We start from the raw sequence: 26115 nt of genomic DNA on the forward strand, positions 1-26115 counted from the left end.
GGTTGTTTCTCTTTCAACTTTCTAAAACTTTAGCTCTGACAACTGTGTCGCTGGTACCCCGCTTGAAAAAATACCGTGAGGATGCGCAATGGTGCGCATTGACAGCTAAGAAAATTCACCAACTTAAATGGTTCTAGAATCAAGATGGCAGCGTCCACTGGAACGTGTTTGACTGCTACAACTATCGCTGATGGAGCTTACGGAAACAAAGGAGTTTGTGTCAAAGTTATCGATGAGCTGAGGGTAAATATTGCACACCAAACAGAAAAAGATTAAAGGGAGCTTTGATGTTTGGTCCACATAGGGCTCTAAGTTATAATTTGCTGTATTTTTTGGTCAGCTCAACTGGTCCAGTTTTCGGACAAAAAGTTTTTTTGAGGGGGGGGCAAGGTGTGGTTCTTTAAGAACCACCCCTCGCCCAAAAGAGATTGATTCCATGGTGTACCCGCAAACCCATTTCTCATGTCTCTTCCACAATGCAAAGCATCAAATCTTACTTTGATATAAGTGTGTTAAATCATGCGACAATCATGACCATCTGTTGATCAGTCTGCCATAACAGCCTTTCCTTTTTTATTTCGTTGTCTTACTTTGAAGCTTGTTTTCAAACTAAGGAAGTCAAGTTTCAATATGGTATGAACTAGTTTTTAGGCAATTACTGGTACTAGGCCTAACATTCTAAGAAGAACAGCTCCATATGTTTCTGATTTCAACAGGGAAGAGGTGTGTTTGCCAATGGGGATTTCAAGTCCGATGACACAATCTTCAGAGAGTCTCCCCTAGTGTGTGCTCAGTTTCTGTGGAATGGGTTCTACCGTTACACAGCCTGCGAGTTCTGTATGCGCTCAATGGAAACGGCTCAGGAGATGGCCAGACGGCTGAGCGGCAACCCGTCACTGGTGCTGCCGCATCCTGAATGCTGCACAGTGCACAAGGAGAGGCATACCGCATGCCCTCAGTGCCAGGTATATATTGAACAGATGGTCTGGGCCACTGCTGGCTGTTTTCACCACGCACACCCACTCCTAAAACTCACAGGTCTGCCAGTTTTGCTGGGGATTTCCCTCAGGCCTTTAAAGTCTCCCTCTATGCAGGCAACCAATTTTCCCACTTTTTGTTCTTGAACTTAGAATTTCAAGGGGTACATACAGTATCTGGCTCAAACTGACTGGGCTCTTTACTCATCAACCCTCGTTCCTCTCCTCCACCCTTCCTTGAAAATTTCCTGGTGGATTTTGAGGTCTGTATTAAGTTAGAAGCGGCCATTAAGGTATAGTAGTGTTGGAATTACCCTTCAACGTGTAAGGCCCCCAGAACCCCAGCATGGATGGTGTTGTGACAGTGTGTCACTCTTTCACCAGTAATGAATAGTGCAGTTGCTGTCAACTCTTTCATAACTCTCTACTGTTTGCGGGTGCGCCAAATTCAAAAACCTGGAATTCTAGACACTTCAAATTTCTAACATTCATGTACATATAAGTATACATGCTTCTGAATTTCAACTCAAAGGGTCTTTTAATAAAGGTCTTAGTTTCCCACGCAGTGAAAGAACTCTTTATGATGACGAGCATTGGTTTGTGCATTAGGTTCCCTATTGCAGTGTGGAGTGCCAGGATCATGCCTCCGCCCAGTATCATCAAGTCTTGTGCTTGGGTCAGTCACCCCCTGATCCAGACCATCCTCTCGTTTTCCTACAAGAAACTTGGAAGTAAGGCTTCCCAAATTAATTTGTGCACACCAAAGTAATGGGAGACCAGACAAACTGGTCCTTTTCTGTGGTTGTGCGCATGCTCAGAACTAACAAGCACGCCTAGAACTGCACGTGCATGCCCACATCAAGCAAAAAGGACGGTTGTGTCTGCCACCACCATGCGTTTCAAAGTCTCCCATTAACATGAACTGCCAAAGGAATCATTACCCAAGATCTGGCTTGAAAGGGTATCCAACGTGCAACAAAGAAATTCTCTTTTTTCCTTTGGCGTTTCTTAACTGCAAGAAAAATCACACCTGGTATGTCTGTAGATACAGTAGATGTAGCACCGACATGTATGAATATATCATAGAATACAGTTTTTTTGTGTTTATTTATGATGGCGTTTTTGTTGGAATTAGCAATAAAGATTATTTGAAATATCAATAAATTTTAAATCTTTCTTTTTTTGGCAATTTTTTTTCTTCAGAAACATGCATTATCCCCCAGAGACAGCCAGCATTACATTAATCAACAAAATGATCGCTACTGTAAAACAAGTAAGTAGACATGCCTCAAAGTGTCAGGCTGTTTTAATTCAACCACTATTCAAAAAATTATTTGTTTAATGAAACAATCTTTGATTTTTTTGGTCGTGGAAAGCTTATGAAAATGTTCATGCTAGCTTGCAATTTACCATGCTAACTCTGTCTTTTCTACGTTTGAAGGCAAAGAACAAAGAGCATGTCCTATACACCTTCGGCCACTTTTGCCAGAAAGCGAAAAGCGAGGAGCAACAGCTAGCCCACAAGCTACTGGGCAGCCAGTTTCAGGTCGGTCATGAATATTCATACACCAAAATGTCCTGTATGGATATTTCTAAGAAGCTCTGGTCTCTGCCCACCTCGGTTCAGTCGATTGCATTCTGAGTGGTCTGTATTTGTTTGAACTACGCAGGGCCGGATTGACGCACTTCAGGGTCTGTTGGCCGAAGCGTTGTATGAGGACTGCATCAGTCAGGTAGGTGCAAAGCTTGGATCCTTCATCATGACCGACAATGGAAAATAAGTTACAACCCTGAATTAAGATATGAAATGAAGAAGACACCCCTGCCTCAGTTTTGGCACAGAATAATGGGTTCTTTGCTTTTTTAAAATTTATTACTGTTCATTTCCTTTACTTTCCCTCCCGTTTAATTTGTCAAATGACAATGAGATGTCCTTTTTGTGACTTAACCTTCTACCTAGTATAAGTTATGCAGTCCTCTAGATTACACTTAATCACTGTAATTGTTTTTTTAATAATTCAAATTTGCAGGTGTACAGTACGTATTCCAAAGTTTATTGAAGCCCAAGAAAATGACAACATTTGTAAAGTTTGAATCTGATCTGTGTGGTCACGTGTGTCTATCGGGATATCACCACAATACTTTGTGCATGGTCATGTGTGTTTATCAGGACATCACCACAATACTTTGTGTATGGTTATGTGTGTCTATCAGGACATCACCACAATACTTTGTCTATGTGCAGTTTGTAATGGTAGAAAATGTGAGCATTCCTTCACTTTTCCAGTGGTTTACCGCCGAAGGGCTGCGGTCACTCTTTGCCCTCGTCGGAATGAACGGTCAAGGCGTTGGAACGAGGTCAGGCAAGCTTGTCACTCTCTCTCAGCCAGGTTCTCAGTTCACAAAAAATGGATCACATTCCCATTAAAGAGAATTCAATAAATGTTGCATTGATGATGTCTCCCGGTCTTGTTTACATCCTTCGCCATTCTCAAGCCATTTTATGTTCTGTCAATTGTTACCGGTTTAAATGTACCCCATTTGTTTGTTCACTTGAAAATTACTTGTGTCCCTGAATGTTGCTGACGTTGAAGATTCCTTGCTTTGGTCCGCTGTCCAGTTCTCTGAGTGTTTACGTTCACAACTGTGATGCTTTGGACTTGCCAGATGATGAGAGACAGGCTCTGGATTCCTTTATTGATCAGTTGTACGTGGATATTGAACAAGGTAACCAAGCGTTCTCCAGAGAAGTGGAAGTATGACTGAAATTTTCCAAAACTCACTCGCTAGTGATAAAGGTCTTTGTTGTGTGAACGTGTTATGGCACCTGGAAGTGTTGTGTTAAATGAATACTTTCCATCGATGTATAGAGTACCAAAACATGTCATTTTGACTTGAAAATGTAGTGCAAACAAGTGGAGTACTCACGCTCGTACGTTTACGTACCACTTTTCACACTTTCGTGTCTTTTCGCACATAATTGCGCGCATGACGTATTCACTTTGGTTATTGCAGAGTCCGGTACATTTCTCAACTGTGAAGGATCAGCGTTATACCAGCTCCAAAGTTGCTGTAAGTTGGAATTCTGTTCTGGACATTTGTTAAAGTATTGGTCAATTTTTTTTGAAGGATGGAAATTTTCCTTGCAAGAATAATTGGCCTTTGTTAAGGGAATAAATATGTGCTTGACCAGTCTTAATCATGCATTTAAGACTGGCTCAAGAGAATGGGAGAGACGAATGCCTGAGCCGCAGGTGAGGGCATTATCAGCATTTGTTCTCCTGAGCCAGTCTTTCACATTAGTTTAAAACCAGCTAAGCACATATTTATTACCATTCATAAATACCTTTTGTGTCAGTGAGTCAAAAGAAGTTAATAGATGATGGATTTCCAGCGATTTTGTTCTAGAATTTACTTTTATTTTTCCAAACACCCCCATCCATTTTTTGGAATATTCCTTGTGCAGATTGTCCAATTGGTGTGCACGTGGCAAGCCGTGTGCACACAGACTCTTGACCAATCAGAATCAATTCAACTGTCTTGTATTCAGGTGCCAGCACATGATTTACGCAGCGGGCATTAAATGTTAAAACACAGTCAAGTTGCACGTTGTTGAGTAGGGAGACTCTCTGAGGTATTTATGAATACAACTTTATGCTCGATGGCCTCAGCCATACAGTGTGGTTACAAAAGTGTATTAAGTGGCAGAGTTGTCATCAAGTCAGTCACAAATCACTGCACATCACCGCAAGTCAGTCACAAGTCATCGCACATCACCGCAAGTCAGTCACAAGTCATCGCACATCACCGCAAGTCAGTCACAAGTCATCGCACATCACCGCAAGTCAGTCACAAGTCATCGCACATCACCGCAAGTTAGTCACAAGTCATTCAGCCACAAGTCAACTCGAAAGCTATTTAAATGAACTGTGACAGAGGAATTCCTTTGTTACTGTTCATCTCTTTAGTTCCGCACTGACTTGTGAAATGACTTGTGAGTTGATTTGTGGACTGATTGGACTTACTGGAGGTCCAATTCTGTGAAGTGGCACCTAGGCATTGCTGTTACAGCATTTGTATGACTGTTGCCGATGTATGGATGTTTGGCCTACCACCATTTGCCAAGTGTCAATGCACTTCATTTGGCCGGTTTATTGTATCATCAATTGTCCTGTTGGGCAGGTAATCATAGTTGCCAGCCCAACGCCGAGATTCAGTTCAACGACAACAACTCTACACTAACTGCCGTCGCCCTTCGAGATATCACCGAGGGAGAGGTGAGTCTATCAACGCTTGCATTTTCAGTTTCCCTGTAGTCTGGGCTGGCAAGCCCTCTTGAGTTATGGCCTGTTTTAAGTACTACTGTCACAGGGACAAACGTAATGTCAAAGGAAACCATGCTGGAAATTTTGCATCACCTTCTAGGATATTTGGAGGAAAGTCAGAGATATCGATGCCTTGCCAATTGAAGTTCAACACATAACTGGAAATATAGTAGCCTCTTCCTTTGTAAAACGCAAGTATAAAATTTGTCTTAGGTTTATGCTGTTTCTAACAATGCTGGTCGCACTGCAGGAAATCTGTATATGCTACCTGGACGAGTGCAGCCGAGTGAGAAGTCGTCATTCAAGGCAGAAAATACTCCGGTAAATTGACGCAAATTACATGAAGCCCTTTTCTTGGTTCTACCCACTTGCTAAGTGATATATACACGTAGTAGTAAAGATGCTTCCCCACTAAGATCAAAGAGCCACATTCAGATCGGCCTTCTTTGATAGTTATTCAAATGATAAGCTACATGTTTGCAATCTTTGGTCCGTTAAATATTGATATCGATATTGATATTTGCCCGTTAACACGATGCTCCTTGACAAGTGAGTGTAAACACTAGGCTACACCTGATATTGATTCTAGCTTTGTTGGATGAACGAGTGTTTTCCTTTTTTTGAATGAGTCAAATTCCTGATCCCTTGCCACTGTTTTCTTCCTGGATGATCGGTCGACAGAGAGAACTACTCTTTCCACTGTGGATGCATCAAGTGTCTGGAGCAGTGTGACGATGCTGATCAGACGTCGAGTGATGAGGAAGAGGAGGGGGAGGAGCCACAAGATTTAGAGGGCGGAGATAAGGAAACCGAAATGGACGCATGAACCATTGAGGACGTTGCAACACTCAGTTTGTGTGATTCGCTCGGGAAGTTTCCAAGAATCCCGCTCAAGACGAACAGTTCCACGAGACCTTGTTTCAACAACGTCAGGAATCATGCCCTCAAAATTTTTTGGCAAGGTTTAGCAGACATCTGAAATTCAAAATGCCGAGGATAGATCAGACACCATTCATCCGGATGACAAGAAAGGAGCTATAATGAAAATATTTGTTTGTGTTTGAGGGAATTCGCACACTCCCCTGTGGCATATTAAAGTATTGTGAGCAAGGTATGCACCAGACTTAGTCCCTCAGGAGGTTTGAGGAAATAAAAAATTTCTAGAGGTATTGTTGATTTACACATCTCTAATATGTCTGGATTTAAAACAAATGGCAAAATAGTTCGCCAGTGTATTTCAACAGCTAGCGATACGTGCACCGTGGAGCAGAGATGGATCCAGAACCGAATTTTCGGAGGGGGGCAAAAGTGGGTTTTTTTTACTTGGAATTATTTTATGTGACTTTTGTGTTCTTTCTGAGAGGTGAGGCTACATTTTGGGGTATTTACATGCTTCTTGAAGGAGGGGAAATGGACTAGACAAAAAGTGGCGTTTCGTTTAAAAAAAAATCCACTTCTCACGCCAGCACCAGGCCGCAGCCTCTAAGCTGGCCATGCGCCTAGTTAAATTTAACTTCTTGACGCATGATATTCAGTGACAGTGCGCGCCCTCGCGCGGTGCTTTATTCCCAAATTGCTGAAGATTGAGGGCGCTCTTCAACATTGCGCGCGAGACTCGCCGATTGTTGTCCGCCGTGATCGGTAGTATCGCCTTCACCTTAGGACAGGTGTGTGGAATTTTTCATCACAGATAGGCCAAATGAACCTTTTAAGAGATCTTGTCGCTTCCTTAAATGAAGGCCCTTTTCAACTGTGTTTTTGTTGGGCGTGATATTACCTGTAATCCTGACGATCATTTTCCTACACTTAAAGTTAATGGGCTGAAACCAGAAGCAAATAATTACTGGCTCAAGATCAAAATAACTACCTGTATCCTGACCTCAGAATTTATAATCAAACGAAGGAAAATTCTATGCACACAGCTTGTGCCATTCTAGAGTAATAAGACATGTACATGTGTGACAAGTTTTCCATACCTGTATCTGAAGAAATGTCAGACCATTTTGTCATTTTATTCCTCATTGCGTTTGAGCAGTAAACAATGGACTGCAACATAATACCGTCCACGATGACTGTGTAGCTCGGTGCAGCACAGGTCTGCGTTGCACGGGTCCCCAGTTTCGGACTGAAATTTTTTTAGTCTTTCACTCACAAGATTGGGAAACAACTTTGTTTCAACCTGTGAAGTGCACCACATGCATGATACGGTGCAGCCTTCATTCCCTTTATGTCATTTGTTGTTTTGCAGTGCGGCGTCCCTCCTCGGCAAGGCAGTGACACCATGGCAACCCCTCCTCGTACCTCGGGGTCGGCTGCGACGCCCAATGGCGCCAGCGGCAAACAGGACCAAGAGGAGCTGGAGGAGGACAAGATGAAGCTGCGGGAGATTGGGGACCAGGCAGTGTGGTCGCTGTCGTCGTGTAAGCCAGGGTTTGGTGTCAATCAGCTCAGAGACGACTCTGTTGGTAAGAATCCGCGGTGATGATAAAAAACAGGCATTTGAAAGGGTTGTGTTCTGAACTTTTGAAAACATTGCTTTCTTACAAACGGTCGTAGCAGTCGAGTCCATCACAAGACCTTTCACAAGACCAATCGTTACTGACAGGGTGAACAATGACAAAGGAATGTTCTTGTGAGGGAGTTCACTTGAATACATATAGCTTGTGACCTGGCTTACAACTGGTTGACATGAGATGGACTTGCAGGGACGTCAGGGGGACTTGCATGTATGGTGGACTCTGTTACAATATAGGATGCATTTCTACTGGAGAGAGAATTTGAATACAAGATTTCCGTCCTTCACCATTGTAACATTAAGAGCGCATGTTGTGAGACAATACGTAACTGTTTAGAAACCACTGATTTCCCATCTGTCCAGAAACGTACTGGCAGTCGGACGGCACGCAACCCCACCTGGTCAACATCCAGTTCCGGCGCAAGACCACCGTGCACAGCGTGGCCATCTACGCCGACTACAAGTCAGACGAGAGCTACACGCCCAACAAGATCTCGGTACGGGTAGGCAACAACTTCCACGACCTCCAAGAGGTGGAGCTGCTGGAGCTTGGTCAGCCCAGCGGCTGGATCCGCATCCCGCTGGCCGACGCTCGGGGCCGGCCCGTACGGACGTTCATGATCCAGATAGCAGCGCTCTCCAACCACCAGAACGGCCGCGACACCCACATGCGGCAGATCAAGGTGTACGCGCCCACGCAGGACAACGTCTTCCACCACATGCCCAACTTCTCCACAGTGGAATGCAACATGTTTAGCATCATCAGATGACGAACGGGGGGGGGGGTCGGGGCTGGCATTTCTCTAGGTCGAGTTGACGGGTTCCTGATGCAGATTATTCATGGCTGGTCACCCTTGCTCATCCTTCAAGGAGTTCAGTCCGCACTCTCAAATGTTTCACATTTTTTAAACGACTGTCCATGGAGGATTTTATGAGAGACACTAAACCAAAGCTGCATATTTCTGAAGGAGAACTACTCCATTGCTGCAGTACACAAATACAACTTTAATTTGCAATCTTTCTGTTGGTCCATTTTGTGTAATCTCTGTGACATTTTTCTCGGAACTTTGAAAGCACTATTTCTCAAAATAATATTAGCCAGTTTTTAACTTCCCGAGGGCGCAAGTCAAGTTTATAGACGACCTAGAATCATAAAGCAGTCAGAACCACAAACAGCACAGTGTCCTCGTTAATTTGATGTACGTGAGTAACCCAAGAAAGCCACAATGTCACCATGTGAAGAATTTTCCCAGATCACATCATGTTTCTGCATTCTTAAAGCAACTTCACGAAGAACACTTCCCCCTGCTTGAAATGAAGACAAACTCGGAAACATTTGGATTACAGATTAACAAATTTAATACGTACTGTTACATGTACATATAATATTACTAGATGTGAGATGTAATATTTCCTACTTGTCAGGTTGTCGCTGGTTGGCAGGCTCGATCAAGGACCACTAGTTAACTAGAGGTTGGTTCATGACGTACCAAGCGCAAATACCAGTGTACAGTGAAGTTGAGTGCGAACGACCCTAGTCAACCGTTGTCAGGTTGCTACGCCGAAGGGTAGAAAAGGTGGCCACAGGAAGGGAAAAAAGGACAAATTAAAGTGAAAATTGTTGTGTATTAGTGACATGCTATTTTTCCGGCATTTTTCTTATAACTGGTCCTCTCTGCGCAGTGCTATTAAAAGTGGTTTATGCCAACCAACGACGCGACCGACCTCAATAGGCTGGTCGCGAATAGCTGACTGGACTGATCCGACCATCGTCGACTAACGTGCGTTCGATCGGAGTTGGTCACACTATTGCAGATGATACATGTATTGCACTGCCTCAATGCGCGAGCCGTGAAAGATTTATTTTGCTCCCCAGAAGTGACATACTTACAGGTACATGCAAGAGCACTTTACAGGATGTATCAAATTGAAAAAAAAATAGAAAAGTAACTCCATCTTGTGCACTAACGGGAGGCAAGTTTAAAAGTGCTTATAGACACGTATGCGCTGAATCTGAATCTCTTTTCCCTGATTAATCTCACCGCTTCACGGCCATTATTAATAAGTTAACTCTTGCTCTACTTGGCCCTCCATACTCCATCAACTTTGCTTTTTTGTTAGTACTGTGTGCATTTGTTACTATGTACATTTGGGAAAGGCCTGATAAATATCAATAGACAAGTATAAAACTAGACTTGAATTGAAGTTGAAGGCACATCTGTACATATGATAGGAATATCTTATTTTAAACCCAATCCTGTAGTACATTGTATACATTGATTGTGCTTAGTGCAGGTTCATAAGGGTGCAGCAGTTTGGGACCCTGGCAGACAACGCAGGGTAGCAAAACTAGCCAATGCCATTCAACTGGCCCTCGGCCAATGCAGATGCAAAATCTGTGGGTGCGGTGTTACGGTACTTCTTCCCCAGCCAGCCAAATTTGAAAATTCCATCTACTTCACCGGCACTGACAAGGCGTCACCTCAGAGTCGGGTATTTGTATGAAATTCCTGTGATCGCCAGTCTTTGTTTTCACACGTGTGGCACCCTGAGATCACTGCAATGAGATGAGATGAGCTTGAACAACTCCATGGACTGCGAAGTTTTGACTGCATGCTTCATTTCCGACGTCCAAGATTCAGGACCTAGCTATCGTTGCTTTCAAACCCAGATGGTCGGATGCCGCTACTGGTCCTCTGTCTCCGTCGTCGACCAGTGAGATGTCGGCCAGTTTCGTGTCACCGGGGAGCCTCACAAATATGTAATCAATCTAGCAGGGTGAGAACGAGCACCAGTAATTTTATCAATACTTGGCACCGGAACGTAGAGGCATGGGGGGTTAAACTTAAAACCTGAACACTACTGTTTTGATTTTTGGGAAGCAAAATTATTTCATGATGCAGGCCATATAACATTTTAATAAATGCACAGTGCTGGAGAGAGAGGATTGAAATTTCAATAACAGTTAATGACGGCAGACCCGAATATAAGGCTTCGAAAGAAAAGACGGGGTCAAGAGGAGAAACGCTATGACATAGCACAGTAGTGCTTTGTCTTTAGAACATCATTGGAATACTCGTAGTTACTTTCACCTTATTGCCCTAACAACTCCAACCTGGGTATTCCTGCTAGGACCTCAGAAAGCTTCCTAAATATTTCAAAATCCAGTGATCCAGGCATCAATTCTGAACAATATGGGAGGGATTGGGTTTATTGAAATAAACAAGACCCAAATGGACCCAAAAAAAGGAGAAAAAAAGCACCTCCGATGTCAGAAAGTCCCCGGCAATCTGATTACAACACTGCCAAAGCAGCTCTCAACTTGGGGGGGGGTCAGGTTGGCATAGTGGTTCTTCCCTCGCCTTCTACCTCTGTGGCGCAGGGTTCAATTCCTGGCTCATTCCGCATGTGGACTGGGTTTTCAGTCCCTACGTGATTCCTTGGGTTTTACCCAGAATATTCCTCTGGGGTTTTCCTCCCACCTCTGAACCTGTAACTACATGTACTTCTCACTGTCTCCTCCCTACAGGTTTCTTGCGAGCTACAGTGCCTGGGGCACCATCAGAAATGTATTAATGATGAGGCTGTTAATATTTACCCTCTCACTGAGATGTTCGTTCAGCGCGCTGAATGTCAGTCCTGGGTCTCGAGCCTCCCCCTTTGCATAAGACCCTCTGCCAACCCTGTCGGCATATGAACACAGTTTAATGTCAGAGTTCACAGAGCAAAGTTGAAGTGTACATGTACATGTACATGGCGAGCTGTGATTTGGGGGATTCACAAACTGTGGTGTCCGACCTCGGGCAAGTGCTGTAGCCGTAGTCAAGTCCGTCACAAGTCCTCTCACAAGACCACTCGCATGTACAAGGATGAGCGATGACAAGAAATGCTTGTCAGAGTTCAGTCCGATAGCGTTTGACTCGAGGCTGGATGACGTGTGAAGGACGTGCGGGGACTTGTGATGGGCTCAACTACAACAACGCCTCAAGTTACAAAGTTCAGCCAAGATGGGGGGAAAGGGTCATGCTGGCATTTCAGTTTCAATGTCTGAATTGTAATCTACTCTGTTTGAACATCAGATCCAAGGTGTTACAACAAGCCGAACTTAATCAAAAGGATCACAAGGATTGCTTCTTATAGTTTGCAGGACTCGCCCCATGATCCAAGCATCCTGCAAATCCAGGGGATTTGAGACAGTCTGGGAGTGTTAGGGTTTAAGAGTTGACTATGGTATCAATTTCAAGGCGACCACAACTAGAGTGAAAACATTTTGTGTACTTGCCTGGGTTCCTTGTTCTTCAACAGCCACGCGTCTTGCAGTCCCTCTGTCTTGACGCCACCGATCTCCTGCTCGCCTTGCAGAAACCTGTCATGCAAAACCATGGGCGTAAATTGTGTGAAATTTTGTCAATTTTTCTGCATACCCATCAGTCTTAAGGAGCCTTCTAAAGGACATCCAGAAATTTAGATCCCATCTTTAACATGCTTTGCAATGTTCACAATAAAGGCCTGGAGTTTAATTTATGGCAGATACAAGTACGCGTACATGTAACTATTGCATTCAGGACCGGAGCAGCTTATACATGTAAATTGTCTACACAAAATCGTGTGGCCTAACAATACCCCTTCTGTACAGTAACAATTGCTATGACCTGTTTTCATGGCGTGCGAAGAAAATCTCCTCGGTTACACTACTGGGGCACACTTCACAGCAAAGTACATGTACATGCAGTGGACGGGAAAACTTGAACTGAGATTTGAGTCAGGGGTGGGAGCTGTAACCCTAATGATCCTAAACCAGCCAAACTCCAACACCGGGGTTTGCTGGAATCTGTTCGGATGCAAAATACTGCACTGGTATACTGGGCCTTGTTTTACGTCGGATTAAGCATGTACATCTACCACAAATAATTTATGTAGTCAAACTGTTTGTTTACACTTTTCTATGTATGGAATTGAGATTTGGAAGGATGTGGGAGGTTGCTAGGTAATCACCCCAGGGAGTTAGTGTTAAGGAACATGTACACACACACCAAAGACAATGGATTTTCCCATGAAATATGCCAATTAGACCGGCGCATGCATGCTAGTACCACAGGTTGGCAAGCGCGGCCATCAACACTCTCGACAGAGTAGGAGACCTGCTGTAACCATAACCTGGCCCACTGAAGGTCAATCGGAACCGTCTTGCAGCCTTTTGGGATACTTCAGCAGGCTTTGCTGGAAACTAAATAAAGTTTTTAGTGTCCTGAGGTAAGAAAGTAACAATTCCTTGTCTTTTTTGTTTGGCACTTATGCCAAACTATGTACATGTATACTAGTACGGAAACAGCGCGCACCTGCTCATAGTTGCGCGTGCATAGAGATTTGTATAGTTACGTCATAGATTTAAGCAACTTTGCCAACCAGTGGTAGTAACGCGCATGTGCCTGCCTTATTTGCATATTTCGTGAGAAAGGTCCATTTCGTGGTCATTACAGTTTGTATACATCCAAAGGATTCATGGTCCTGACAGAGGACACACCGCAGTGGCCTACCTTATGATTCTACTCCGGGGGTGCGCATTCAGGTCACCAATGAGCACGGCAGGTCCAGGGAACCTGTTCATGTGATTCCAGATCTCCAGCACACTCCTCTCTCTCGCCGCCTCGCTCAGGGATAGGTGAGTCACAAAAATGTGAACCTGTGAGCAGGCCAACACAACGAGCATAAGAAAACTGGGGGGGGGGGAGGAATCCCCATTTCTGGCTTCAAAACTCTGGACTCCGTCTTACATGCCAGCAAGGTTGCCTCCGTATCACCCGCTCATGCGATATCCACCCCGAGCGGGGCCAAGAGAGAGTGCATGTTTTTTTTTTTCTTTAAGCAACGCAAACTCCTTTGGTGGGAACTGCACTCGGCTGGTCCGTAAAAGTGTCGCCCGTTACAGTCGTACGGATATGAACAGAATGAGCACTCCCACCAACATGGATCTTTTCGACCAATGAGGGGGGGTGCTTCAGCTCGAGGCGAATGAGGTGGCAGTTCTCTGTTTTTAAATGTCAGAGCACCACAAGATGGAACTTGGACCTAGCTAAGCACACCTGTAATTATTTTCTGTGCTAACTGAATGATGGATCATATCGAGTTGTACGCTTTGCAGCCCCCGACACAAGATGCACGTCCAACTCAATTCATTTTAATGAGAGTCACACCAGAGGATTACAAGACAAGATACCAAAACCGCGGATACGCTGTGGATATGGATGCAGAAATGAGTGATACGGACAGGGTTGGGTTTTTTAATGTACAGGTACATGTACACTTGATTAACCCTAACCCTCCTCAATCCTTCACCTGTTGGAGGACTGAGGAGGGTTAGGGTTAATGATTGTGTGACGAGTACTTTGACTTTGGGGTCGACGCAATTAAAGTGGTGGGCAGACGCATGCAATCTGGCGGCAGAGTTTACGGTTGTAATTAGAGAAGGTAAGAGATTGACTGTGACGACAAAGGCACAGAGCTATTAATCAGGCGTCAAGGGCGTGACCATCTGCAGATCATGACAGATTTCTAGATTGCTTTGTCAATAAGCCCAACCCTGCATCCGTCATCGAGGAAATGAAAAAGGCCCGAGAGGAGAACCTGTTCAGATGGTTCCAAGGCAAGCAGTTGCTGCGTTGGAAGAGAGAACAAAGAGGAAAACTGGATGTACAGCCTTGGTTTGTGGTCTCTCTAAACCGAACAGTTGCGACACCGCAGGAACTTTGACGGCCAATCGACAGGTGTGACCACAGAGTCTGCACCAGTAAGACTGCATTGTGGACATTGAAATATTGCCAACTGTTTCAGGCTTTTTCAGGCTTGGGAGGGTTATATTAAAGAAGAAATCACGGTCGTCCGGAACATCAGCTGGTGGATTGAAAGCAACGCTATGAATACCACGGTTAGCACTCCCACATCTCCTGGAGTATGGGACCAGGTTCCATTCTGGTCACATGTCATCTACATCATTCTGGGTGCAGTCACCTTCCCAGTGTATGTGTTTGTTGTGCTCTCAACTGCCCTCAACAAGCGACTGCACAGCGTTTCCAATTACCTCCTTGGAAACCTGTGTACCTCAGAAATGTTTGCAGCGGCAGTCAACCTTGCCACATCTGCCTACGCCTTGACTCACCCTGCATTGGACAATCTGATGTACATGTTCACGGCCGGCAAAGATGCATCTGATGCTTTAAATGCTGCATCGATGGTGTCGTATTGTGCGTTCTGCTTCAGCTCCGTCGTCATCTTGGCGGACCGATACTTCAAGGTCTCTCGGCCACTCCGTTACATTAATCTGGCGACTGGCAAGACATGCGCAAGCGTCATTGCCGTCGACTGGACTATCTCCTTGATTATTGGTGTGCTGATGTTCGTCCTCCTGCAAACGACCGTCTCGGCTGAGCAACTGGACCCGGGAGAGCTGATGAAAAAATTCCAAACCATTTGGTACTCTTTCTTCGATGTGGTGTCTCTGCCAACGGTCACCGCAATCATCGCACTGATAATTGCAATCATGCGCATTTTGAGGAAACACCAGAGGAAAATAAGCGACTTCAGGAAGCTAACGATGCATTTACGAAAAAATCCCCGGCAACCGGTGCAATGGCAGCAACAGCAGCAGCAGGACAAAGACAATGAGCACAGCAGGCCTGACGGAAGCGGAGGAACTAACATGTCTGTCAACAGCAATCCATCCCGGGAAAACCCTCGTCATGGTGCGCGCGTCAACAACAAAGGTCAAAATGGACAGCCCCAGCACCAGCGGGTAAAATGGGGGCAGCAGCAGCGGCAGCAGCGACAACAATCCCAATATCAGCTTGAAAAATATGAATACCAGGACAGCCAGGGAGATCAACAGCAACAACAGATGCCACAAGGGCGACACCTGCCAGGACAACGGCAGACACAAAACCGACAGGAACAGCCGGAGCAGGGTTCCAGAAAGGCACTGCATCACCGGCAACCTGCGGTATGTGAGAGAGACCCCGAGCAAGCGACACACAACAGGCTGCGACCGCATCATAAAAAAACCTGGTACTTCCTGGTCCACTTCTTCACCTTGCTGGTGTCCTGGTTGGTGCAGTTGGTGATCTCGCATGTGGTAGCCTTCAGCAAAGTCACGTACAAATCTACGGTCTACGCATCTCTCTATAGTGTTCTCCAAATCCTAATTTTTTTGCAGATGTTCTTGGGGACTATGTTTCTGGTGTTCACGGAATACGAGCACCAACAAATGCTTTACAAAATCTACAAGAAATTCTGTAAGAAGTGACAAGATGTTCGATGTTTTGGGGGTATTGCTTGACTTGTTAAAAGTTTTAACGTTGTTGTTCATCTCAGTGGTTTTGGAGGTGGGTTTTTTTTTTTTTTGGTTAGCTTAAGACTGTAGCTTGATGATGGTGACGACTAAGGTTTTCATTTGGCCAAGTTTTGGAATAAGAAACTTTGTACAACTGTACCATAAAAAATAGTGTACATGTATTTATGCAGAGTGAATCATCGCGAAGTACCGGTCCCCTTGCGAAAAGCTCACTTTTTGGTAACAAATTAAGAACAAACAGGAAATGTATCAACATCCCTATGCCGCAAATGGTACCGTGCTCCTTTTGCATAAGGGCTCGGCAGAACCAAGTCTTACATACCTAAGATTTGATGTTGAATTTGTGTGTGAGCAACAGAGGTGACAATCCCTTTCAATCCATTTGTACATTGTACTTCCATCGTGTCCATGGTACCACAGAAACAGTGAAGCTATTGCATATCAACTGCCAGTAATGGCCAATAATACAAGTACCAGATTTTGAAATGTTTCATTAAAAAAGTGTAGTGTTTAGGTACAATAAGTTAGATTTTTTTCCATTTGACCACGTCCTTTCCATTAATTGCTCGTGAACAATTCACAGACAGTGATTGCATTCAGGTACATGTACGTGCACTAATTGTGTTCAGCCATGGAGCTGGAAAGCTGCACCCACAAGACAAGTGTGCTGGCACGCTACTGTGTTACTCCCTTCTGTTTGTACTGCATTTTATCTCACCATTGCGAAAGTACAGCTTTGACACTTGCTACACTAGTATGCCTGCTAAAATACAGCGTACGAATATTTTAATGGTGTTTTTGAATTATGATAATGTGGACTTGGAAAACTGACTTAAGTGTATTTTGGAATCCAATCCAGTAAAAAAGGTAATTAACATCTTTAATATCTCTGCTCATAAGGCCCAGAGACATCCCAGAAATTCTCCACCGTCTCGACCTCGGAGGGGGTATGCACCACAATGTTGCTATTTACACTGTACATGTAAGGCGCAAATGACTAAATGACTAGCACAGCTACATGAACAATACCTTGGTCCTCACAGGGACTGGGTGGAGATCAATGGAGACAATTGGGAGTAAAGTGACTTACCCAAGGTCCAAACATGTAACCACCTGCCAGGATTCGAACCCCCGACCCTACGTTTGGGAGTGACTATAACCCTTACCTCTGGCCCGCACACTTTTTCTTGTATATACATGAACATGTCTGTAAAATACATGTATGTTTTTGTAGTACATTCACTGGTAAATTATTCTGATTTCTCATTTTGTGAAAGTATCATTGCAAACAACCTTATTATTAGCGACGGTACAGACAACATACATGTACATGTACAGTATCTATGGTAACTGCACATTTTGTCCAGTGGAACCTGTCTTAGAGCAAGTGGAGTGTCAGTTCAACTTGGTGGCTGCTGGTCATGGGGGAGGGGGCTCCATCCAAAGGACAATGGGGTCAAACTGCCTGGGTATGCACAAGTTTTGGCTCTGGTATCATGTACAAGTACATTACATTCGAGCAACAGGCATGGATTTTGATTTCATTAGCGTGCATGTGCACCATTACTACCTACCACTTGGCTTTTCAAAATGATTTGAGAAAATTACATGTATCTCTTCTGACGCTGTCGGGTCGGATTCAGCTGAAGAGAGTAAGCCTATATGATCAACACGATGTGCGCTTTGAAAATAAAATGTTGTTATTCCCGAATTTCCACTTTCCAACGTTTCCTGTCTTTGCCCTCCCCGAGCCATCTTTTTCATTTGCAGTTATTGCCCCAAGGAATAGATGGGGCAGTGTTATTGCTGATGGAGGCGAAGCCATCAATCAAGGATTCATCGACTACTTACATGTATAAGTGTCGACGGGTTGACGGACCGAGCTGGCGTTTTAGTAAGCAGCTAAGTGCACACCGGCAAAAGCTTACATGTAGCAGTGAGGAATGACGCCACTGGACAGATGAATCCCCAGGTTCGTCATTAAATGCAAAGATGGGCAATCAGTGTTACTGCTTCATTCCATTCAAACAGTGCTGACTCATTGCCTCAAACTGAAATGCATTATCTCTCCTGAAATGCGTCCTTAAGCAGTTATTAAGCTTTTAATGACAGCGCCACAGGAAGTCCATCTACTCCTTTCATAAAAGCCACTGAGAGGATGTAAATCATTAGAGGAACATGTATGAAGCACTTACGGTTGTAGATCCACTCTGATGCAGCCTTTCACAGAGATTCATCATCGCTTTCATAGTTCACTGACAAGTAGTGTTCCCTTGTTCTTTAGAAGAGCATTACATACGCGTACAACATATATATATGTACTTGTTGCAAGCAGGGAGAGCCTTTCTGAAGAACTCTGCTGGCCATGGGGCAGATTTCAGCAGGTGTATTTTCCTATTTTGCAAGCCTTGCTCTCCATTGGCAGGCTCCGTGGAAGCAACATCACTCAGATCTCTGTTCGTGCATTTTGTTTTGTAGGAGGTGGCCACTCCTCCAGATGATTTCACAAGAACTGTCTTGATGGGGAGTCAGCCAGACAAGCTAGTCATGGACTCCGGGCTGAACGACACCGTCGCTCTCTGCACGTTCGTCCCGGTGCAAGTCGGTCTTGGTCTGGCCAGTGCCTTGACCTGTGTCGTTTGCCTCTGGATCATCTCGTCCATAGCCGTGTCCGCTCGACTCCACTCCATCTCCAACTTCTTCCTGGCCAACCACTGCCTCGTCCAGTTCTTGAATGGATCTTTCGGGATGTGGACAGCTCTTGATTACTCTCCAGAGGGGTACTCTGCCCAACACAGTGCAACCATCTATGGCTGTCTGCTGCTACTTCTCAGCAGCTACTTCTTGAATTCCGTGGTGATTGCCGCCGACCGCTACTACAAAATAGCCCGTCCCATGACCTACCTGCGTCTTCTGACAAATAAGGTGTGCTTCATGATAATTGGGAGCATCTGGGTGGTCAGCGTTACCATCGCATTGATCACGTCCTTCGCCACGTGGACAGAGCTGGATGGCCACCCGGGGGATCTACTCTTCCAAGATGCAGCACTTTCGACGCTGAAAATGATCCTGATCAGCGTCTCTGCCCCGATGCTGGCAGCCATCACCATCCTGGTGTTCAGTCTGATCCGCATCGCCCGGCAGCAGCAGCGGCGGGTCCGAGATGAGACCGTCCGACTGGAGCATCTTTGGGGGCGGGGCACTGGACGAGGCGGGGCCCCGTTTCCCAGGCGTCACCCGCTGAGATCGGTCCTGTTCATCGTGGCCTACCTGATCATGATCCTTTTGTGCTGGGTTCCGTTCCTCACCTATCTCCTCCTGTCCATCCTGTGGGACAGCGACAGACTCTTCTTCGCCGTGACGGTGGGGAGCATCTTCGATACCCTCCAAATCTTCTTCAGCACCCTTTTCCTTGTTTACACACAACGCGAGCATCGCCTGGTTCTCCGCCGCGCCATCCTCAAGCTACGTCAAAGTTGTACATGTACTTATGCACAGTGACAATTACATGTACAGCGCTCGCACCTTTCAGCAGATGCCACGTTTGGCTTCAGTTTTTCAGCACTACAATGCGCATGTATTACCACAAGGTACGAATGGACAAGGGGTGTGTGAAATTGAACGCTCAAAGAGTCGGGTTGCCGGTACATGTACCGGGGGTATTTTGACCATCTCACAGAGGGGTGGGGGGGGAAGGATTGCCCAAGAACTTGACTGTCACAGGCCTCGTTTGCTTTTAACCACTTCCTGCCAGGGACTCCAGATCCGGACAGGTATGCTTTATATGCGTGGCCGGGGTCTCCGAACTCGGACTAAGGGAACGGGGCCTTGTAACAAAACACCGTACTCGGAACAAAAGACCAGGCTGCTGGGCATTACCGACATTTTTTCACTCTCAAAAGAGGAGATAATCCTGCCTTGTTTTGAAACAGTACACCACGGTTTGGGGCATTTAGAGCAAGCGGATTACCACTGGGGACAAAAGCGCTCCACCACCGCAATGATGAGCCACACAGCACCATTGCATGCTAATCTGGCCCCTATTAAAAAGAGGTCAGCCGCGCACTGAGCCAGGTTCGTGAACAAAAGAATATTATGTAGCACCACAAAATCTGGGCTCTTTTTACAAGGCTGCAGGCCTGGCTGAAATACTCAGGCATCGATAGATTTTGTCTGTCTGGCTAGAGTGGACACCAGACATTCCTTCACGTGTTTGTAAGTGTCCAGTAAATGAAGACAGAAATTTTTAAAGAATTTTGAAAACAGAAAAAAAAAGATAAATATCCCGCCCCAGCATCATCAACATTTGATAAATGCCCCGGCAGAAAGTGGTTAAACTTAACACGGACATAAAAGCATTATCAGTACAAATGTGAGGTTTCAATTCAATATGACGCAGTGTTTTGGGGTCACTCCATGAGGTTTGGGCACAATTTGTGATGGTGTCACTTGTTACATCCACAACTTTTACCACCTGTCATGACCTGTAGAGTAGGTCATTCACCCTGTCAAAATAACACACACCTCTGTATTCGGCCATGCAAGATGTATAACAATGTCAATGTGCAATCCACATGCAGGGAAATACGTGCAGCTGTTCATTTTTACGGAACCCACGTAACAATGGACACCGTCACAAATTAATAATAATAATAATTCTTATATGGCGCGCGTATCCATCACAACTGATGCGCAGGGCGCTGCATTATCATCATCCCTGCAAATTGGGCTCACAAAAACTGAACATTCCTGAAACCATCTCAGCTCCCTGGGGAGTAATGGGCAGCAACTTGCTGCCCTATCAGGCGCACACGGCTAATCACATAACCATATCTACCCTTACAGGTCCCTACTTACTCCTGGGTGGAGAGAGGCACATGGAGGTAAAGTGACTTGCCCAAGGTCGCAACGCGCTGCCACCAGCTGGATTCGAACCCCCGACCCTATGATCAGAAGCTACAAACCCTAACCACTAGGCCACGTGCCCCAACCTCATGGAATGACTCTTAGATGTTATGGTCACTTGAAAGTCACGACCTCAAACCAAACGTGTCGGCCCACGTGCATTGAGCACACACTGAAAAAAGTATGGACCTTTCGGCTGACCTGTCTCGGGGAAAAATGCAGATCCTGTGACAACGGTTTGATGGCACGCGCCTTCAGTTTTTCAAACAATGTGGAACTCTTTGGACAAATGCAGAATTTGAAATGCACAAAGAAAACAGTGCGTCTACTGTAGCCTAAATGAGGTACCAAAATGGCCGAAATATTTGTGCACACTAGTACCCTTTCAAGAGTTGCTCACTTTATTTGAGACAAAATGCCTTGACCTCCCTTGCTATTATTTTCAACCAGCACTACATGTACCCTTACACTGAATCTGAATTCAAGAAGTGCACCCTTGGAAATATAAATTTCTTACCAGCCGACCCCGCTTTGAGATGCCATGAAATTTTTAGTTTCCGAGGCTTAATTTCCTACACTGGTTCCGAGGCAGTTGAAATTACGAATGGTTTAAGACAAGCAATACATGTAACAGTGTGTACTTACTCTGCCAACAGAGGGCGTCTTAATCTCAGCGTGGAGGCAGATCCGCTGGTGCTGTTGGTCCTCCTCATCGTTCATATCTCTGTACATGGACCCCCCCCCCCAAAAAAATCAAGAAAATCGAGGGAAAATTTACCAGGGGTTATCTTTAGACTCGAGGGTACGCGTAACGTCCCAAAGCAGATAGCAACGGACAAACTTAATGCATGAGGAGAAAAAAATGGCCACAAAAATTCAAAGTTGGAACGGACACTACGACAGGTTTGGCGTTGATGGGGGCACGACACAATTCACCTGTGTACGTGGATATGTACAGGTTAACGAGCTCATTCCCAATAGGGTATTCGACACATGAGAAATGGGAACTTGATTTTGAGACATTGTACATGCACGACTATTCCTGTACGACTGGTCCACGTCATTGAACATGAGTCATGAATGTTGTTTAAAGTAGTGTTTCAGTCTTGCTGAAGTTGCTGGATGGTATAAAAGTTACAGTAAATTCTATATTGATGTATGGAAAAACGTTTCCTGGAAGTTTTCCTTGCGCAATACGGGTGATTCACAATAGTGTGCCTCCAAGAGTTTGCAACGTGTTGGCCAATCACAACGTGCGAAATCTGTCGACCCTTTCCAGATGCTCACTGGGTCGACAGATTTCGCACGTTGTGACTGGCCGATGCGTTGCAAACTCCCGGTGGCGCACTATTGTGAAAGGCTCATATTGCTTCCAAATACAAAAATGCCCTTTGTTGTAAGGTTAACAAAGACGGTGGAGGTACGCTTTTGGAACTGACCGACTAAGGAGGATGTAGTCATGCGATAGGATGGGATGCCGTGAGAAGATGGCCAGGCCTTCCTCGGACCGGTCAAGGCTGTTTGGAACATAGTTGATAGCCGGCTGGTACACAAACTAGAAATTTGGGAAAGAGAGTTGAGATGAGATTGCTACGGCAACTGCTTGAATTTATGCAAGAAATGTCAAATGTGCATACAAAAACTGAATTTAAACTGCTTGCTGCTAGAGTGACCTGAAATATGTTCAGTCAAAACTGGAGGGCCTGACCTTTCAAGCCTAGCAAATCTTTCTCCAAGGCCTTTGAAGCGGATTACTGCTGGGGTCGACACGTCGTTCAAGCCTAGCCAATCTTTCTGCCTGGATCAAAACGTCAGGCCCTCGATCTTGTTTTCGATTTGAACTGACTTAGGCAACTTCTAAAACTCATGATTCCTTGTCTGTGACATGGAAGGCATTTTGAAATACGTGTATGTATTAGTATCATTGTTATTATTACAAAACAAGCTACCTGGTATTGAGGCAAATGTTTTGCAAGTTGTTGCACTTGGCAAGGTCCGAGGCGGCCACCCTTGTTCACTTCAAACCTTACTTCTTGAAACCCGATAATATCAGCCTTTGTGTCAGCTACAAGTCTTCCTAACCGCGTAACCCTCTGAGTGTAGGACCCGACGTTGTCCGCAGAAATACTGCTCCCATAAATGCCGTTGAAGTTCCATATATTTTGGGTGACGATGCTCAGGTTTTGTCCACTGGACTGAGTAATATCTTCAATTTCTTCTGCCTCGGTTCTCCTTTTCGAACTCCAGAGGTCCTGAGTGCCTGACCTGCACTGTGATTGGTCAGCGGCTGTACTGTCGGAATCTTGTAGGCATTCTGATTGGCTGCCGGTGGGCAGCTCCTTGGTTGATGTGGCCGAGAGATCAGATTCGCTTTCTGAGGCAGGACTGCTATCGGCGGAAAAAGTGTGTTCAAACAGAAACATATTTCTTTCCCTGTCTAGTGAGACAACCATGTTGTGTCTGAGTGGACTGGCGGCATTGCTCCAGGTTAAGCCAAAAGAGTACGTCAAGCCATAGATGGCTTTCCTGCGCTGAAACTGCTGTTTTTTGACACTGACAAAAGTGCTCTCCACCAAATAGTGCTGGGCTTTGCCATCTTTGGTTCCTTGCAGTATCTGTGGAGAAAGGAGCAGGAAGTGACAAAATGGAAGAGGGAAAATACATGTACGGGTGTTCTCTTCTTCACCGCGGATGCAGTGTTTGGATAGTGTACGAGTGAACCATAAGGCCGAGCTAAATTAAACAATTGACTGTCCCAGTATTCAACCTTCCATTTGATCCATTACTCAAATAGTCGGTTATACCAATTCCCACACAAGCAGAAACAAACTATGCATGTTGGTGCAATGGCCCACTACACTGACATCACAAACCATATAGACTAAAAACGAACCAAACAGAGGAGCAATTATCCGGCGTACGCATCAGGTGTATAAAGTTTACATGTACTTGTGAAATCATGAAACACAGATGTACCGCTCAGAATGCAATCTTGTGACCAAACAATTTTTTTCCCTTATTAAATGGATTCTCACTTTCAAATATCCGACGAGCCAGTTTGATATTTCAACAGCGCATGCCCAATATGAGGCCATTCGGGAATAGCTACTTTGGGTCACGATAGTCTGTCCTATCAGCTGACTCACACGCCCACTTTGTTACTTGGGTCACTCCATGAGGTTGGGGCACAATTTATGACAGTGTCACGTGTTACATCCGCAACTTTTACCGCCTGTCATGACCTGTAGAGTAAGTCATTTACCCTGTAAAAATAACACACACCTCTGTATTCGGCCATGCAAGATGTATAACAATGTCAATTTGGAATCCACATGCAGGGAAATACGTGCAGCTGTTCACTCTTACGGGATCCACGTAACAATCGACACCGTCACAGATTGTGCCCCAACCTTGTGGAATGACCCTAAAAGACCTTGGCTTTCTGAAATGCTGAACTGACTCATTATGAAAATGAATACTAAGTATTTGAATATTCAGCTCAGCCTTACTGAACCAGGAGGGATTGTAACATTTCCTGCTTTCTCAGAGCTATTAAGACGGTACACCTACATGCATTTATCATGTTCTTTGAGCACAACATGTAAAATCTCAGAGTTGGCCTTGCATGAAAAGAAAGGATGCTTCAAGACTGAGGTGATACGCTTTGTCTACACATTGGTGGGCACAATTACATTGACGAGTGGGCATGCCCAACTTTCGTCAGAATGTGTACAAAACTACTGAATCTTTACATAGATGTCATCTACACAGATGCAATTTCGCTTGTCACGACCCTAATTTTGCACCGTAAAGTGTGGTTATCACCATTCTTTCTTTCAATACTCACCAACTTTTTGAGATCTGACACCAATGGCTCCGTGGATTTTCCTCCAGGATCCTTGGGGACTGCAGCAGGGTAGTTCTCTTCAATGTGCTGCACTGCAAACTAAACCAAACGAAGCATGAAAGCAACCATACATGTACACAGGCATTTCCTGAGATGTAAAGCAAATTAGGAAATTATGAGCAATCGTTCCCCTCAAATGACAGGATCTTGCGATTCATACTGAGCTTGGTCACTCACCTTAATCACTTTGGCGACATCAGAATCGTTGATATTCAAGCTGGGAGAGAAATCTTTGAGGATTCCACCGTAGGCACTCCCTGATTGGTCCATTAACATCACAGGACCTGCAGGAAACAAAACAGGATTTGTACCACAAATTTATGGGGTTTTATGTTTCTTTGTGTACATTTTTCCTAAAAATATAATACCATCTAACAGACCATACTAAGCACAGGCACTTATTACTGAGGACATCACTGCTCTATTGTTTTCGGTCCTACATGTAAATATGTCCCTGTCCACTGTGACAAGGTTTATCAACACAGCAGAGGCATTTTGGAAACTTAACAATCAGTCATCAACAGAAAATTAGTGTACACTAATTTTGTGTGATGTCTGACATCACACAAAATTTAGCAACTGTGCAGATCAGGCGATCATGCTAAACACAAACACTGTGACACTCCGCCGACAGCTTTTATTTTAGATGCAAAGAACTGAATACGTGTACATGTAAGCCTAGGCCTACGATAATTATGAAACTACGATAATTATGACCGCTAAAACTCTACCCTCTGAGAATGTGTCTAGTAAACGCGAAAGGGTCGATCACCAGTATTTTTAGTTAAAGTAAACATTACCCGAGCACTGACTGACAACTGACCTGCTCTGTTTTCAGGTTTATCTGACGCCATGACAGGCTGGAGGAAAAAATTAAACGAACCACAACAAATGATGAATATGCTCAGTATCCAACTGAAGACTTTCTTTGACAGAATTACGGCACAGTTCCTTTTTTTCATGACGGACAGTGACGGACGACATCCATGACAAGCGCACACGTGCATGGAGGCAGGCTCGGTCCATGTGCGTGCGTGCAGACGTTGGCTCCAGGCTACACATCCGTGTTTTAAGCACAGCGCCATCAGCGGTTGGTCGAGGTCGTTTTCACCGCGAGTCCTGCCCGATCCAGTCTATCTGGG

General features: G+C 44.9%; 3 protein-coding genes across 5 annotated transcripts; 2 read left to right on the plus strand and 1 right to left on the minus strand.

The window, feature by feature from the left end:
* Nucleotides 1-6: 6 nt before the first annotated feature.
* LOC110983347 (protein-lysine N-trimethyltransferase SMYD5-like) lies at nucleotides 7-6128 on the plus strand. The gene is made up of 12 exons (XM_022242537.2): nucleotides 7-243; nucleotides 717-965; nucleotides 1587-1708; nucleotides 2181-2250; nucleotides 2419-2523; nucleotides 2648-2710; nucleotides 3265-3335; nucleotides 3598-3704; nucleotides 3993-4049; nucleotides 5160-5254; nucleotides 5553-5623; nucleotides 5984-6128. The coding sequence occupies exons 1-12, from the start codon at nucleotides 145-147 to the stop codon at nucleotides 6126-6128; spliced, it is 1254 nt and encodes a 417-aa protein (XP_022098229.2). The 5' UTR covers nucleotides 7-144.
* A 149-nt stretch (nucleotides 6129-6277) lies between these two features.
* Nucleotides 6278-9452, plus strand: anapc10 (anaphase promoting complex subunit 10). Of its 2 annotated transcripts, none has more exons than XM_087144698.1 (3): nucleotides 6278-6413; nucleotides 7551-7767; nucleotides 8181-9452. In XM_087144698.1, exons 2-3 carry the CDS (start codon nucleotides 7584-7586, stop codon nucleotides 8585-8587), a joined length of 591 nt encoding a protein of 196 aa, XP_087000824.1. In that variant the 5' UTR covers nucleotides 6278-6413; nucleotides 7551-7583; the 3' UTR covers nucleotides 8588-9452. The 2 variants fall into 2 exon arrangements, with proteins under 2 accessions (XP_087000824.1, XP_022098230.1); XM_022242538.2 differs by lacking the exon at nucleotides 6278-6413 and adding an exon at nucleotides 6472-6969.
* On the minus strand, nucleotides 9159-26104 carry LOC110983346 (uncharacterized). 2 transcript variants are annotated; one of them, XM_022242536.2, is made up of 10 exons: nucleotides 25797-26038; nucleotides 25151-25257; nucleotides 24914-25012; nucleotides 23016-23681; nucleotides 22506-22621; nucleotides 21712-21790; nucleotides 13355-13500; nucleotides 12100-12183; nucleotides 11416-11500; nucleotides 9159-10587 (listed from the first exon to the last, which is right to left on the minus strand). In XM_022242536.2, exons 1-10 carry the CDS (start codon nucleotides 25978-25980, stop codon nucleotides 10456-10458), a joined length of 1698 nt encoding a protein of 565 aa, XP_022098228.2. In that variant the 5' UTR covers nucleotides 25981-26038; the 3' UTR covers nucleotides 9159-10455. The 2 variants fall into 2 exon arrangements, with proteins under 2 accessions (XP_022098228.2, XP_087000823.1); XM_087144697.1 differs by lacking the exon at nucleotides 13355-13500 and having other exon boundaries at nucleotides 10448-10587; nucleotides 25797-26104.
* Between the last annotated feature and the right edge of the window lie 11 nt (nucleotides 26105-26115).

Source organism: Acanthaster planci, linkage group LG13 (genome assembly GCF_054643075.1).
Source record: "Acanthaster planci isolate LZ-2023a linkage group LG13, COTS_SCS, whole genome shotgun sequence".
Lineage (NCBI taxonomy): Eukaryota > Metazoa > Echinodermata > Asteroidea > Valvatida > Acanthasteridae > Acanthaster > Acanthaster planci.